The 15,294-nt window shown below is 39.9% G+C and overlaps 1 protein-coding gene across 1 annotated transcript; it reads right to left on the reverse strand.

Annotated features, from left to right (window-relative positions):
* Nucleotides 1-10: 10 nt before the first annotated feature.
* dhx8 (DEAH (Asp-Glu-Ala-His) box polypeptide 8) lies at nt 11-15,271 on the reverse strand. The gene is made up of 23 exons (XM_053511950.1): nt 15,114-15,271; nt 13,682-13,767; nt 12,597-12,669; nt 12,391-12,482; nt 12,169-12,275; nt 11,344-11,670; nt 11,001-11,145; nt 8,966-9,169; nt 8,330-8,417; nt 8,123-8,220; nt 7,890-8,037; nt 7,237-7,418; nt 6,883-7,077; nt 6,558-6,743; nt 6,038-6,248; nt 5,178-5,359; nt 4,944-5,084; nt 4,709-4,864; nt 4,437-4,574; nt 4,185-4,313; nt 1,738-1,934; nt 979-1,158; nt 11-873 (listed from the first exon to the last, which is right to left on the reverse strand). The coding sequence occupies exons 1-23, from the start codon at nt 15,220-15,222 to the stop codon at nt 654-656; spliced, it is 3,594 nt and encodes a 1,197-aa protein (XP_053367925.1). The 5' UTR covers nt 15,223-15,271; the 3' UTR covers nt 11-653.
* Nucleotides 15,272-15,294: the final 23 nt, after the last annotated feature.

Below are 15,294 nucleotides of genomic sequence, written 5' to 3' on the forward strand. Positions count from 1 at the left end.
GATACTGATCTTGTCTTCCTGTTTGAAGTTTATTACACAGCACAAGGACTCCAAAACCATAAAATACAATGGATGATTTACATAAAAAGCTTGTAAAACACTATTACAACAAAAATTTAGTTGGAACCAAAATTGAGTCATGGTCTAACAGCTAATAAATAACCTTAACTGCTAAACAAGGGTGGTGTTTAAAAAAAAAACAAAAAAAAAAAAACAGCATACTAACCAAATCTATCACAAACTCCATTTTTAGCACTTTAATCACTGTCGCTCTGATAAAAGTAAATCAGATGCGTTTCAAACTGCATTTAAGCTGCAGAACACAATAGACGTTCTGTACATTATTTTACAATACCAGGTCATCCCAAGTATTCAGGAAAAAAAAGAGGTTACATTAAAAAATACATAATGCAACAAAATGTTATACATTTACTCGTTTGAAAACTAGATTTTGTATTTAAAGTGACAAAAAGGTCCCATAGAGATGTAAGGAGGGGCATTCCAAATGCCAAATATTAGGTACTAACAAATGAACTTTATATATTTTTTTAAATATATAAAAAAAGCTTTCAAGATCTGTCCATAATGGTTTCAATGCATCACTGGTAGCATTAAAGGGCACGGCCAGACCACAAGTATACTGTAACAGCATTCTAGCGTCTGCGGAAGGCTCTGGAAATTCTCCAGGCGTTGGGCTCCTCATAACGGTTGTAAAGAGGCTCGAGACGCTGCTGTTTCTTCTGCTTGCTGAGTCGAGTTGGGTCGGATACTTTAAAGAAGGCCGGCGCGAACTCTACCAGCCAACGTGGGTCGATTGTGGTCACCTCTCGCATGTACTCTTTGGTGGTCAACACCAGCTCATGATATACCACCCTGAAGGAAGATGAAAATGCATGTTACACAGAGGACAGAGGGATAGAGAGGAACAAAAACACAACATTACAGGCTGATAAATTTCCACTGTTGATGTAGACGTACCACTCAGGTTGTCGGTTGAAGAGAGCGCTCGAGGGGTGAATGTAAACCACCTGCTGGTCTATAAGAGTCCTATAGCCTTCCTGAGGGTCTTTCTTAGCAGCGTTACGGAAGAAACCACTGCAGATTGCCTTCTGCACACGTACTGTGGCCTTGCCACATGATACCACATCCAACTTGTGTCTGAAAAAAATGACAGAACCCTCAAAACCTATTCACTTTACTGCATGCACAGCTTCAACTGCAATAAAACTCTAATACCAGTCAAAAGTTTGGACAAACCTTCTAATCCCATGGTCATCATTTTTATTTATTTCTATATTGTTAAACAATGCTGGAGGCATCCAAAATATGCAATAATCTCTTTGAACAGTTGTTATTGAGATGTGTCTGCTACTTTATAAAGGCTCTAAAGGCACCATGAAAGCTCTGTTAAGCCTGGCTCCCTGGATGGTCTTCATGGTTTCATCATGATGTTTGATTGGTTTTGCCAACGCACTTGACAATACTGTTCTTGCAAGGACTATTCCAAAAACAGCCATGTCTTAAAACAATTAACTGTTGTTGTTGTTACTTAATTGCCTAATGTCATGTGTGTTATTTCATAGTTTTGGAAAAATACAGTATTATTCTAGAATGTAGAAAATAAATCCAAACTTGTGTCTAAACTTTCGACTGGTGTGTCCAAAAATTTGATTAGTACTATAAATGCAATTTGTATTTTGTACAAGCCATAAATATAACTTTCATAAAATTCCTTACCGGTCCATGATGCCCAACATCTGCTTGCGGATATCCTGTGCACGGCGTAATGAGCGAGCCTGGATAAAGTTCTCGTAGCACCAGGGATTGGAGAACTTGTTGTTCTTCCAAGAGTTGTACACAGCCAGTAAAGTGAGGTGGTCTCCCTCAGGCTGGTGGAATTTAGCCTTCTTCTGGTCAGCTAGAGCCTGTTTGTCCTGAAATGCAGCATAGAGATGATTAAGAACATTACTTTGTATTGATTTAGAAACACAATACTGTTGTTCCTTCTCCTGGTGTTTCAGTATCTGATTATGATTCGGACCATATCTAATAGCTGTGAACGCCTGATAATCTGAGTGGTGGGAATCTCCTGGATACCTTTGACTGTGTGCATACTGAAGCGGTACAGCAAGGTGAGGAGTTGATGTATGACAATATGCAAGGCTTTGCAATAAATACCACTGGCAAACATCCATCTTTCCCTGGACTTTCCTCAAGTGTTCTTACTGGGTAGTTTCAAATGACAAGGAGTCCCAGGGGTTTCTAAGTACCACAGGAACATACATAAAAGATTCACAACCTCTAAAACAGCAGTGATTGAGAGGATCATGGTAAGCTCTTTGGGCCAAATAAGGTAATATCCAGAAGCCAGTAGAAATCATGGAAGACATGGCTGCTTGTATAATATTTAAAAATACCCAGGAGAACAGAAAGACAAAAGGATTATGGGTAGAATTTCAATGCCTGTGTTAGGAAGAAAAACAATAAGGAACACTATTTTAAAGAAGCACTGTGCATTGCTCCTTAGCCGAACCTTTTCAAAGCAAAGGTAACAGGAGTATATTGTTTGGAGGAAAACACAATTCCCAGAGACGTGGAAAAATCAGTAAGCTCAGCAGTGTGCATGATATAATGCAGGAAAAGCACTTAATTAAACTGGCAGTGAGTAGTCATGTCTGATTCTCGATGGGGGGAAATGTAGACAGCCATTGCAGTGTATGCTATGGCAAGTGGATATGACTCAACTGTGATAGAGACTTAAAGACCCACTACATGCCTGCTAGTCAGGTATACAAACATTTATTTTGTAACAACACACAACAAACATGGAGAATAAGAGTTAATAAGGCTAGCAACAAAAACAAGACTGACTAAAGCTAAAAGATGTGTAGTGGTCTATGAAAAAGAAGGTGCTGTAAGTTAAGGATGAGAGAAATCCATCACCAATTTTGGAGAACACAAATGCTGTAGGTCTTAATTTAGGGAAAAGTGTTTTTGGTATTTATATAATCTGAAACATGGGAGACAAAAGAAAAAGAAAGGGGAAAATGGTTGTATGACAGAGGTATTTACTGCACATACTGAGTCATACTTCACTTTGTTGAAGGTTTTTGGCATGGACGCTCACACACACAAGATGATATTTAGATTAACTTCATCACCGAGCTTAGGTTAGGGCTGGGAAACAGAAACACTAATGCTAGGCATTTCCAACAATTTTGTCTATTAAGTACACCTCTTTGTCTGAACATGTAGCCAAGGTAGCGTGGCACACAGAAATAATTAAAAATATATATTTTCATTTTATTCACTATTGCAATCTGCAGAGTGTTTTATTTTGAAAAAGTATCAGAGCATCTTCCATTGGCTTCTCTCTGTGTCTCTTTTATATACTTCTGTATAGGTTTTGATGCCTGATAACATAAAGCTAATGTTACAAGCTACCTCTAGCTAAAGTATAAAATAAGTATAAAATGAGTATAAAAATAAACTTCTCTATATAGCATCTTTGAACCAGAGAAAAGATACAATGATTAGACAGCAGATGAGACTTTGTGATTGCTAACAAAAATATGCATTTAAAAGAAATTGCCAAGAGTCCTACCGAAATTATAGGTTTATTTCAACTGGTGATTCACAAGTTCCAAGCTTGCTCTGTATAATTGAGGTGACCTTTAAAGTACGTCACTGAAAATCCAAACTATTCTTGTGAAAATTTTGGAATTATGGAGCAAACTGGGAATAAGGAAAACACTGTGTCAGCATCTCCCATCGCTCTTACAGTAGATGGGACCATCTCGGGTTTCGGGCAGGGAAACAAGCTCAGGGGTCCCACTTTTGTTACTGTATGTTGTATTTATTATAACACAAAACTGGTCCTTGTTGCAAAAAAAGGTTAGAAACTACGTAAATACAAAAGCTAGTTGGTGTGAGAGAAGAGAATGCAGAGGATAGGATTAGATGGAGGCAGATGGATCGCTGTGGCAACCCCTGGAGGGGAACAGCCCAAAGAAGAAGAAGAAGAAAAAAAAAAAAAAAAAGATTCCACTTTTGACATTTTTGGAAGTATGAATTATATGAAAGGGAAAATAAAAAAATGTGGTGGAAAAAAAAAAAGGAAAATGGAATCATTACACACTGGCCATGGGCATGACCCTTGAGCAAGTGTGATTAATGAACACTACCTTTGGCCTATAGAAGACATTCTGCACAGAGAGCATGGAAACTATGGTCAGCATCTCTTCACTGCAGCCCAGGTGGACAGACATGATGAGCATCTTACACAGCATGGGCTCCAGAGGAAACTCGGCCATCTGAAACAAACAGAAACGAGGAATTGCTTTAGCAATCATTCTGAGAAACTGCTGAGAACGCAAGTTTCTTTTAATAATTGTAATAAACATAACAGAACACACACATTCTTTAATAACTCATACCCTGCGTCCGAGACGAGTGAGTAGGCCCTCGTCGTCCAGAGCTCCTAACGTGTACAGCTGTTCCATTGCTGTGATTAGCGTCTCCATAGGAGGAGCATCCATGAAGTCGAATGATAACAGGTCGTTAATGCCCATAGCCTAAACAATGACAAAAACGGGATTAACAAAAGTAGCGCCGACAAAAAATTTTTTTTTTGATTAATAACAGCACGTCTATGTTAATCATTTATTCTAAAATTTATTAAATGTGTATGAGTCATACAAACACAAACCTTAAGCGAAAGCACAGTGCTGGCCAGGTTAGTCCTCTGGATTTCAGGCACATTGGTGGTGAGCATCTCATCTCTGTATGCACGTTCTGTGTACAGTCTATAGCACTTGCCAGGCCCCGTTCTACCTGCACGTCCGGCTCGCTGCTTAGCCTGGGCCTAAAACACCAGAGAAACACAGTTAAACCTTTACAGATTTACAGCACCTAAACTTTATCCTTCAGTGACATGCATGTACCTGAGAGATGGGGGTCACCACAAGCTGGTCTATGCCGGTTTTCGAATTGTACACCTTCTGCTTGACAAAACCTGGATCCACTACATAGTAGATCCCATCAATGGTCAGAGAAGTCTCAGCAATGTTTGTTGCAATGACCACCTGCACAAATAGGTGACAAAGAATCAGATGTAAAAAAATTGTTTAATGTTGTAAGGGTGCAGTACTTAGCTACTACACGACAGAAGCTGTTACCTTTCTACTGCCGGGTGGCGCTGGGTCAAAGATCCTGGTCTGCATCTCACTGGGCAGTGCAGAGTACACAGGCAGTATAATCAGCTCTGGTACGTCAGGGCCCAGTGATTTCATTCGCTCATACAGGATCTCACAAGCTGTGTCGATTTCCTCTTGACCCGTTAAAAACACCAGAATATCACCTACAATTTCAGACAAATGTTACTGATGTGATAACTACTCACTTGATATGATTATGATAAATTAATTTTTTGGGGGGGATTTTCCCCCGATTTGCTTCCTAATTTAGTCATGTCCAACTGCTCCCCGTCATTTAGGCGCGCTCCCACATTAAGCTACTACCACTCGGTCGGGAGGGCCGAAGACGCTAGCCGGCCGCATCTTTTCTGCGGCTAACGGGGCGGCGTAACACACTCCGAGGACAGCGCTATCCGCTCCTTCTGCTTGTGAGAGCTTACAGACGCCCCCGATTGGCTGTAGAGCCGTGATTAATGTGGGAGCACTTAGTACCCCTCTTCCCTTCGAGAGAGCTCGGCCAATCAGCTCTCTCTAGACCTCCGGTTGCGAGAGGTTACAGCGTCAACCGGAAATCGAACTTGCGATCTCCTGATGATAGGGCGATCACTTTACCACCACTGAATTAGATTTTATTGGTTGTATCCTGGAACTTCTATCCTGGTGTACTTATTACAAGAGAGACTTTCATGATGTTTGTACACGTGAAAAAAGATCACTCAGATTAGACATGCTGGATGTCCCTGATTTTATTCAGACCCATTCCAAAATACTGAATTGTCCGAACATGTCAGGCAATTATAATACAGAGCTTACATTGGTCAATTTTAAATACTACAGCTTACCTGGTGGCTCAGTGAGGTGGATCTGCATGACCGTGATTAGACTGGCATCCAAGTAATCTGTTTCAGGCTCTTTAGTGTAGAGCACCTCTACTGGATACGTACGACCTGGGATCGTGAAAATGGGGGCCTCGTAGAAATACTGGGAGAACTTCACGGCATCCAGTGTAGCAGATGTAACAATTAGCTTCATGTCTGTGCGTTTCTGTACCGTCTGCATAAAAGGAATCCAAAACACTGTGATGTCTATGAGGTTTAAATTTACATTCAGGCATTTGGCAAACGCTCTTATGCAAAGCGACTTACAAAAGCCACTAACTTATAAAAGTCGTTACCATCATCATTAGCCAACTTTTAATGAGGGGGAAAAAAACAACAACAAAAAAAATCACAGGTGCTCCAAGTTATTTTACTCTTGCTATACTAATTAGGTTGACAGTTACACTCCACGGGCAACAGAGTGCTCTCAAGAAAACAAAAAACACTCATTTCCTTTCCAACAGACTTCCTGTAATGGCCCTACCTTCTTGAGCAAGCCGAAGAGCACGTCGGTGTGGATGGTCCTCTCGTGAGCCTCGTCCAGCATAATGATAGCGTACTGACCTAGATCAGGGTCAATAAGACACTCTCTCAGGAGCATACCGTCTGTCATGTACTTGATGACCGTGTCGGGACTTGTACAGTCCTCAAAACGGATAGTGTAGCCCACCTGTGTAAACACAAAGAATGATGTTATGACTGAGACTATCCCAGGCAGAGCAAGGATTAAATAACTAAAGGCAACAAATGAATTTGGCAGGCATATGTGCTGAATATTAACGTCTTGAATTTTAAAATAGCTTACTTACTTCCTGTCCCAAACAACAACCATATTCTTCTGACACTCTTTTAGCCACAGACATGGCAGCCACTCTTCTAGGCTGTGTGCAGCCAATCTTTCCACGTGCTGTGTATCCAGCCTCAGCTAGGTACTGGGTGATTTGTGTGGTCTTCCCTGAGCCCGTCTCTCCAATTACAATGAGGATCTGGTTATCGTGAACGGCCTGCAACAATATGTCAACGTCAAAGCAGAGTTATTTCCCATGTTGCCATCAAAACCCTTCAAACATATTAAAAAAACAGCACATTCCAAAGTAATGCTTTCATCATCATAATTATGAATCAGATACTAATTAAATGTATTGTAGCTATAAAACACAAACCTGAATGAGCTGCTCTTTAAGCTTGTAGATGGGCAGACTCTCTCGCTGCTCAATGATGGACAGCTGTGTCTTCTTTCCATATGAGGCCTTATTGCCACCAAAAGCGTGCTTCTTCCACTCTGGGATGTCATTGGGCATCATGCCAATACCCCGCATGTTAGCAGCGATCTGCCTGCCATCAGCTGTGTGTGTGTGTGTGTAGGTAAATAAAGGTGAGGGGAGATCGGAGAGAGATTGCATTTAATGATTGGTACAGGAGAACATATAGGTATCCAAGAAAAATCTAGATCAGCTTCAAATCAACCCATTTAACAAGATGCAAATTGAGCATCAAACCCACTGTTAAAGCATACAGTACCCCCTTTCATGCTTGGTTAGAGCAGTGCTTGTTACATAATGTTAAGCTCAGAAACTGCACATACAAGGCTACTTCTCTAAAAATTGTCTAAGAGCATTTTAGATGCGGTGACTGCACAGGACAATCTTGACTGGGGATCAGAATAGGTGTCTAGAAACACTGAGCCATTCTTCCAAGCCTCTAGAATGCAGGTCTGTATATTTATATTTATATACATGTTCAATATTTCAAGCCTCTACCTAAAGCTAGAACTGACGTCATTAAAACAGCAGTTTCAAACATAATACAATCATACCGTCAGGTAGAGGATCCACCCAGTGCTTGTTTAGGCCCATAGGAATGGAGTCCATTTCAGCCTCACGTTGAGCCTGCTTCACTTCCCGCCTTTCCTTAGCTAGAGCGCTTTGCATCATGGCTGCCTGTGACAGCGAGCCATCAGGGTTCTAAATACAAAACAAAAACAGAGCATGATTTACAGAAACAACCTTTGTCACATCTTACATCTTCTAATTGAAAAAGTTTAATTACCTTCACTATTTTCACAGGACTCATATCCATGCTCTGTTTGGTGTGTCCTCTTAAGAAAGGTGGCTCCTCTTCCACCAGTTCAATCTCCAGGTCCTCATCTGAGCGATAAACAAACAAAGTTAAACAAAGTGAACACAACATGTACATAAAGGTTTATAGTGCTCAATAAATGAATGAGCCCTAAAGGAAAAGATCACTCTAGTATACCCTCTTCATCATCTACTTTAGGCAGGATTCCTGTCTCCTCATCAAAGTCTGGAAATTCTTCTTTGGACAAAACATTCGCAGCAATCATCTGCAGACAGTAAAGAATAATAAATAAATATCCACACATATAACATATAATTCAATGGGCTTTTACTGCGGCAGCACAATTTTCACTAGTGAAAAAGAGGAATTTATTGGTGCCCAGTTGGCCAATTCTAAAAACTAAACAATTAGAAGTGACAAAATCCTTCTACATAAATGGAGGTGAGTGTTCTAAAAAAGACGTCATCTGTCAACCGAAAGTGCAACATGTTTAATGCTGTACAGATGGAAATTATGTAACTAGAAAATGAAACAGCTAGTATACATCAATGCTTTCTAAGGTTCTGGTTAAATTTCCAGGAATGGTTTTCAGAGGAGTTGGTTTCAGGAGTAGTGTGAAGGCAAGAGATGATGGATAGTGATTCTTATGTGTCGCCTATGCCAGTGGTTCTCAACCTTATTCGTGGTTTTCCCTGCTCTACTACACCCACTACAATAAAAAAAAAATGTTGATTAGTTGATAAGTAAAATCATGTGTGCTGGCAGCTGAGAATGGACTAAAACAACAAAAATCAGTTGTGCAGAAAAGCATACTTGTTTTATTTCCCACTTTTCAGGATCAGAGATTTTGGTCAGTCTCTTGCGTTCTAGTGTGTCATCCTCGACCTCAGGAGCGTGACCCAGGTTAAGGTTGGTGGGTCTGTCTGGATTCCTCATGGCTGACTCCTCCTGACCCTCACCACCAACATTCCTTCTTCTGTTAGGATTTAAGTCCTCACCTGTTTCCTGGTCAACATCCTGCCAAATATAAAAGTAAAAATCAGTCTTGCATACTGAAACAAATTAGTCATGCTAACGCCAGGCTAACACCATGTCAAGCTAATGTCTCAACAGTACCAAATCAATTTTGTTGTTAGTCTTTTGGCTGCTCCCGTCAAGGGATCACCACAGCGGACTGTCCGATCCGCACACAACTTGGCACAGGTTTTACGCCGGATGCCCTTCCTGACACAACCCTTCCATTTTATACAGGCTTGGGTCCAGTGGCTGGGGTTTGGACATTGGCTGGGAATCGAACCTGGGCCTTCTGCATGGCAGGAGAGAAACCTACCACCAATGCCTGACCATTACTCACTCAATATTAAATAAAAATCTGTAAATAACAATTTGTTTTTATTTGAATTATTTCTTTACATGTACTTCATTAAAATTAATTTTTATTATTTACAAAAACTTATCCAAGTGTTAGTAGATAATAGTGTATAATAGAATCATGTTTTTTTTATTATTATTTTTAGGTATGTCCTTCTCGGGGTTCAACATACAACTCATTTGCATATACCTATGCATACTGATACTGTGTTTCTCGGCAGGACATTGACGGCTAAGCTAAGCTTGTGCAGCAGGAGCATTGTGTACAGTCGTGGCCAAAAGTTTTGAGAATGATACAAATATTAGTTTTCACAAAGTTTGCTGCTAAACTGCTTTTAGATCTTTGTTTCAGTTGTTTCTGTGATGTACCGAAATATAATTACAAGCATTCATACGTTTTAAAGGCTTTTATCGACAATTACATGACATTTATGCAAAGAGTCAGTATTTGCAGTGTTGGCCCTTCTTTTTCAGGACCTCTGCAATTCGACTGGGCATGCTCTCAATCAACTTCTGGGCCAAATTCAGACTGATAGCAACCCATTCTTTCATAATCACTTCTTGGAGTTTGTCAGAATTAGTGGGTTTTTGTTTGACCACCCGCCTCTTGAGGATTGACCACAAGTTCTCAATGGGATTAGGATCTGGGGAGTTTCCAGGCCATGGACCCAAAATTTCAACGTTTTTGTCCCAGATGCCCCAAACAATCAAAAAAGAGGCTTCATCGGAGAATATGACTTTGCCCCAGTCCTCAGCAGTCCATTTACCATACTTTCTGCAGAAGATCAATCTGTCCCTGATGTTTTTTTTGGAGAGAAGTGGCTTCTTTGCTCCCCTTCTTGACACCAGGCAATCTTCCAAAAGTCTTCGCCTCACTGTGCGTGTAGATGCGCTGAAGCTCTGCACTGGTGGCACTCCGATCCCGCAGCTGAATCCTCGCTGACGCCCTGAAGCCTATAGGATCATCAAGAGTTCTTGATGATCCTATAAATTGTTGATTTAGGTGCAATCTTAGTAGCCACAATATCCTTGCCTGTGAAGCCATTTTAATGCAACGCAATGATGGCTGCACACGTTTCTTTGCAGGTCACCATGGTTAACAATGGAAGACCAATGATTTCAAGCATCACTGCAAAAGTATGCATGCCATTAACATCCAACTTCTCAAAGTGCAGAAAATGTAGTGTACATGCAAAATGCACACATTTATAAAGCTATTTTTTCAGTCTGGCCATGGAAGACGTTTACACATAATCCCACAGCGCGAGAAGGAGAAAAAACATTGACTCAGTTGTAATCACGTGACGCGCAACAGACAGAAAAAAGCGCATGTGTACTACTCGTATGTCAAGACCTTGCTCGTTTACCATGTTAATCTCGCAATGCTCATCTCGCAAAATGCTCACAGACCAAGTTACTTGCAATTCAAGGTTTCACTGTATAAGTTATATTGGATGGGCATTTTAAATCCACTTACCTTCATGCTCAGGCTGGTCTTAGAACCTGTGAAGGACAACACCTTGACCTTCACCCTCTGACCTTTGCTGACTACGTCTGCCACATTTGCCACTCTGCCCTCTCTTCTAAGCTCAGAAATATGAACCAAGCCCTCCCAGCGTTTCCTATATTCAAATGCAAGTAGATCCATTAAATGACAATAAAAAAGCCTTGAATTCACTGTATGCAAACAAATAACACACAAAGAAAAGAGTCATATACAAATGCGGTTAAATTAAAATGTCTATTACTTTCTCAACTAGTTTCACAGAATAAAAGCAAATCAAATGCAGACATAAGGGGAAAACAGTACTGGAACTAACCTCAACCCTTCAAGCTGCACAAAGCAACCAAACTGCATGATGCTGGTGACTTTGCCATTGTAGATGTCTCCCACAGCAGGCTCCTCTGGGGGCGGACGGTCCACATGTTTGTCCCTCCAGCGCTCTGAGCCTTTCTCTTTGTCCCCTCGGCCTGGACTCCTGGATCTGCTGCGGGAATGCCAGCGAGTCCTGCGCTTTCTCCTTTCCCTCTCAGCAGAGCGAGATCTGGAACGCGACCGAGAACGAGAGCGGTGGCGTCTCTTTCTGTCCCTGTCCCGACTTCGGCTCCTGCTTCTTCGACTCTTCTTGCTGCTGCTCGCTTCAGATCTGAACAATGCAGATTTCAATGGTATTAAAAAAATTAAATATACTTTTCACAAATAGATAAATAAGTAAATATAAAATAAATAAATTTTGGTCTTGTGAACAATAAGCTTTCACATAAAAGTCACAAAGTCCGAACTGGATTACATTTACTTAGGAAGTGTATTTAATTTAAGTTGTTACCAAAAATGCAGGATTTTAATCAGCATGAACTTAGAAAACTGAAAAGCAATCATAGTAGAGCTATTTATGTTCAGTGTTTATTGGAGTACTTATTACTTCTAAGCATACACTTGGTGGCGTGTTCCATTATTGAGGGAAGAATGTGTAGTGAATCCAGACTATCAGCAGTAGTCTGAGCAAATTTACTTAGATCAGATTTATTCAGTCATTACCAAACCTTCTCCAAGGTAAAACTAAGCTAGACTGAATATAACATATTAACAAGAAAGCCCATTTTTATTCATGTTAAATTTTTCCAATGAACAGCATGAATCGCACCTCTGTTTGCTGCTCTTAGAGTCTGTGGTCTTGACACTGGGCATAAACATCTCCAGCTCTTTCATAGCATCAGCTGCAACCTTTACATCATCCTCGTCCAGCATAGTCTGGTCAATAAATAACAGATTTATTATCACCATTTTACATTTTATTTTTCTATTTGTAATATTTTAAACACATTAAAAAAAATAAAATAAAAGAAAGCAAGCAAGAACAACTCACTCTGGTGATGGGATTATCAGCTCTGCACAAGGCAGGAAACATCTCCTTTAACCGGTCTTTTTCATTCTTTGGCTTGACCACAGGCTCACTTCCTGCAGAAATTATCAAAGGGCAAAATTACATTAAAAAAATAAAATAAAAAGATTTTAAGCAGTCCTTGAAAATGTAAACTTTTTATATTAAGCACAAACAAAATGGCTACTTACCTTTACTAGTCGACGCTTTTGCAGGTGGTCGCATTGTTTGAATGAGACGGAGCAAATTGCTAACAAGTGAGTCCTGTAAGGAACAGAACATGGACTATATAAAACAATATCCATAATATGAATTAATTAAAACAAAAAGAAATATTAAAAATAAACCTGTACTGGAAGACAAACATGATTTTTTGGCAAACTATTACTTCAACTAGTGCTGCACAATTAATCACATAAAAATGAAAACAGCAATATGGGCAACTATTTAATCACAAAACGCTGCAACTTATTCCAAGTAATTTATGCATAGTGCATGTAGAGTTTGTCAATATATATTTTCTTTAATACATAAATATCTACTTAATTAGATCATGTGTGTAATTATTTACTGTTAAAATAAATACATTTGCTTAACACAAAACAGCACATTTAATAGTTACATCTTGCAGTACAATTCACAATATGTCAAAAATAATCAAATTGTGCTGCCCTAATTTCAAAATCATGATATCAAATTCTAAAATCACATTTTCTTTTTTTATTACTGTGTTAATTACAAACAAATGTAGGCAAATTTGAATAATATTGCTTCAATCTTTTACTGGTCCTTCATTAACAAAATACAAAAAAAAAACATTAATAGTACCCTATATCACCTTTTTCAAACATATCACTAACCTTTGATTATTATTCTAGTTCACAACATACTGTAAATTATGCCTGACTGCCTACCCCCCCAAAAGAAAAACAATATTTCATTCAATCACTCTGTTTAGACCCAATCCTGAGTCCTCATCACATTGTGAAATGCTCTTACTTTCACTATTAAAAATAGCTGTGCTTTTTACTGTTAAGTTTTTACCATGCAGCTTCAAGTGTTTAAGTGATTTAAATTTTTTCCCCCGAAACACATTTCTTCCACAAAGTTGAGTTGAACCAGCTTCAATAATTGAAAATCTCCTTATTTGTTTTCCTTGATTCATACTGCTAAATAAGTTGACCCTTCTGATAGGGTGACATTTTTGGCCAATCCTAAAACAATTACTTCACTGTTTTAATAAATTATTATTTGTTTAATAATAAACATGACTTACTGTAAACTCTGCTCCATTTTTGATCAGCACTGACTTAAAATTATCAAATGTTGGGTGCTTTTCTGCTAGGCTGATGACAAACTCAGCTGCAAATAAAAAACACAAAGTATTATGACAATGATGAGTGTTTGCATTATGGCAAAATCTGTACTGTTCTACAAGGCAGGGTGGAGAAAACCCTACCGAAACCCTAACAACAATTTGGACGATTAATTACATTGGTTTACAGGGTAACACACCAATATATTAGATAACACGTAATTTGTTTTGTATTTGACTAGAGATTACTCGAGGCTCACTTACATGCAGATCCTGATGCCTGCGTGCTACCATTCCTACTGGAGTGTGCTGTAAATGCTTCAATGTTTTGCCAGCCCTTAATTCTGCCTACTGTTAGATTCACTGAGCAATTTCTGTGACACGCCCACAGTATAATTATTTAAGTGGCATTTTAATCTGACGTTCGATGTGAACCGGCCCATAACATTCGGCGAGGGAACTGCCGCTGCCAACAAAACGTTACATTTGGCAGCATCACATTGTGAACGTCACCAAATGTAACGGCCCTCACTGTTCCTAGGGAATGTGACACTGGCTGCTGTTACATTCGGGAAGGACGTTTGTGTCTAAACCACCTGTGCAAACATCACAAACACCGGCCCACGCCTAAACAATTAATCAAAAAGATATTTTATTGAGATATAGGTATACATATACTCTATTTAAGACCACTTTTTAAAATTCTTGTTAAACTTTGGCTAGACTTAGGCATTAGTGGCTCAATTGTAGGTTCTTGCCTGCCATGCCAAAGGCCCAGGTTAAATTCCAACCCAATCCCCAAACCACTGGATGAACTGCGGGTCCCAAGATCAGATAAAACTTTAGCGTGGCGCCAGGAAGGACATTCAGTGTAAAACCTGTGCCAAAGTTGTGTGCGGATCAGATGGTCCCATGTGGCGACCCTTCGACGAGAGCAGTCGAAAAATCTACCACAATTTGAGTTAAGACCACGACACATCATGTTACATAAAATCTAACCAAAACAGAGAGTGAATCAGTTTTTCTTCCTTGATGTGTAACGGCGCTGCTGCTGGGTCACTACACTGTGTTTCAGTCAGCTGCTCAAGTCCATTCTAATCCCATCAGGGATACATACAGCTTGTAAACAGGTAACAGTTACTCCAGCCGTCTCCCATTCCTGCTGTTCCTAACAGGCCACGTTAGGCCCCCAAAACAGCCATCCGTATTACCAGCTGACTCGAAAAATGACATTATTCACGATATGAAGTGATAATAACTCCCAGTAACACGTGCGATTTAACGCGCTTTATTCAACAGCAGCCTCAGCGGCTAGCTCGCTAGCTAACAGGCACTGCGTAACAGTCAGTGAGGAAGAAAGCACCTCGACGTTAGTAAATGTATGTAAACTCACCAAGGTCCTTGTCGCTGATTCCCAAGTGGTTGTCAAGCTCGGTACAAACTTTAGACACTAAAGACAAATATTCAAGTTTTTTCAGTTCATCCTCACCGAGGTCGGCCATGTTGCACTCGATCTATCTACTTTGTTGTTTTTTACGAACCACAGGAAGTAAAAACGCTCTACTCGCGGGGCA

Source organism: Clarias gariepinus, chromosome 14 (genome assembly GCF_024256425.1).
Source record: "Clarias gariepinus isolate MV-2021 ecotype Netherlands chromosome 14, CGAR_prim_01v2, whole genome shotgun sequence".
NCBI classification, from domain to species: domain Eukaryota; kingdom Metazoa; phylum Chordata; class Actinopteri; order Siluriformes; family Clariidae; genus Clarias; species Clarias gariepinus.

Coding starts and splice junctions, on each gene's coding strand:
- dhx8 (XM_053511950.1), bottom strand. CDS start 15,222: ATGGCCGACCTCGGTGAGGATGAACTGAAAAAACTTGAATATTTGTCT. Junction 8,221..8,329: donor TAAAGTAGATGATGAAGAGG/GTATACTAGAGT, acceptor TTTATCGCTCAG/ATGAGGACCTGGAGATTGAA. Junction 1,935..4,184: donor ATGTCTTCTATAGGCCAAAG/GTAGTGTTCATT, acceptor GCTGCATTTCAG/GACAAACAGGCTCTAGCTGA.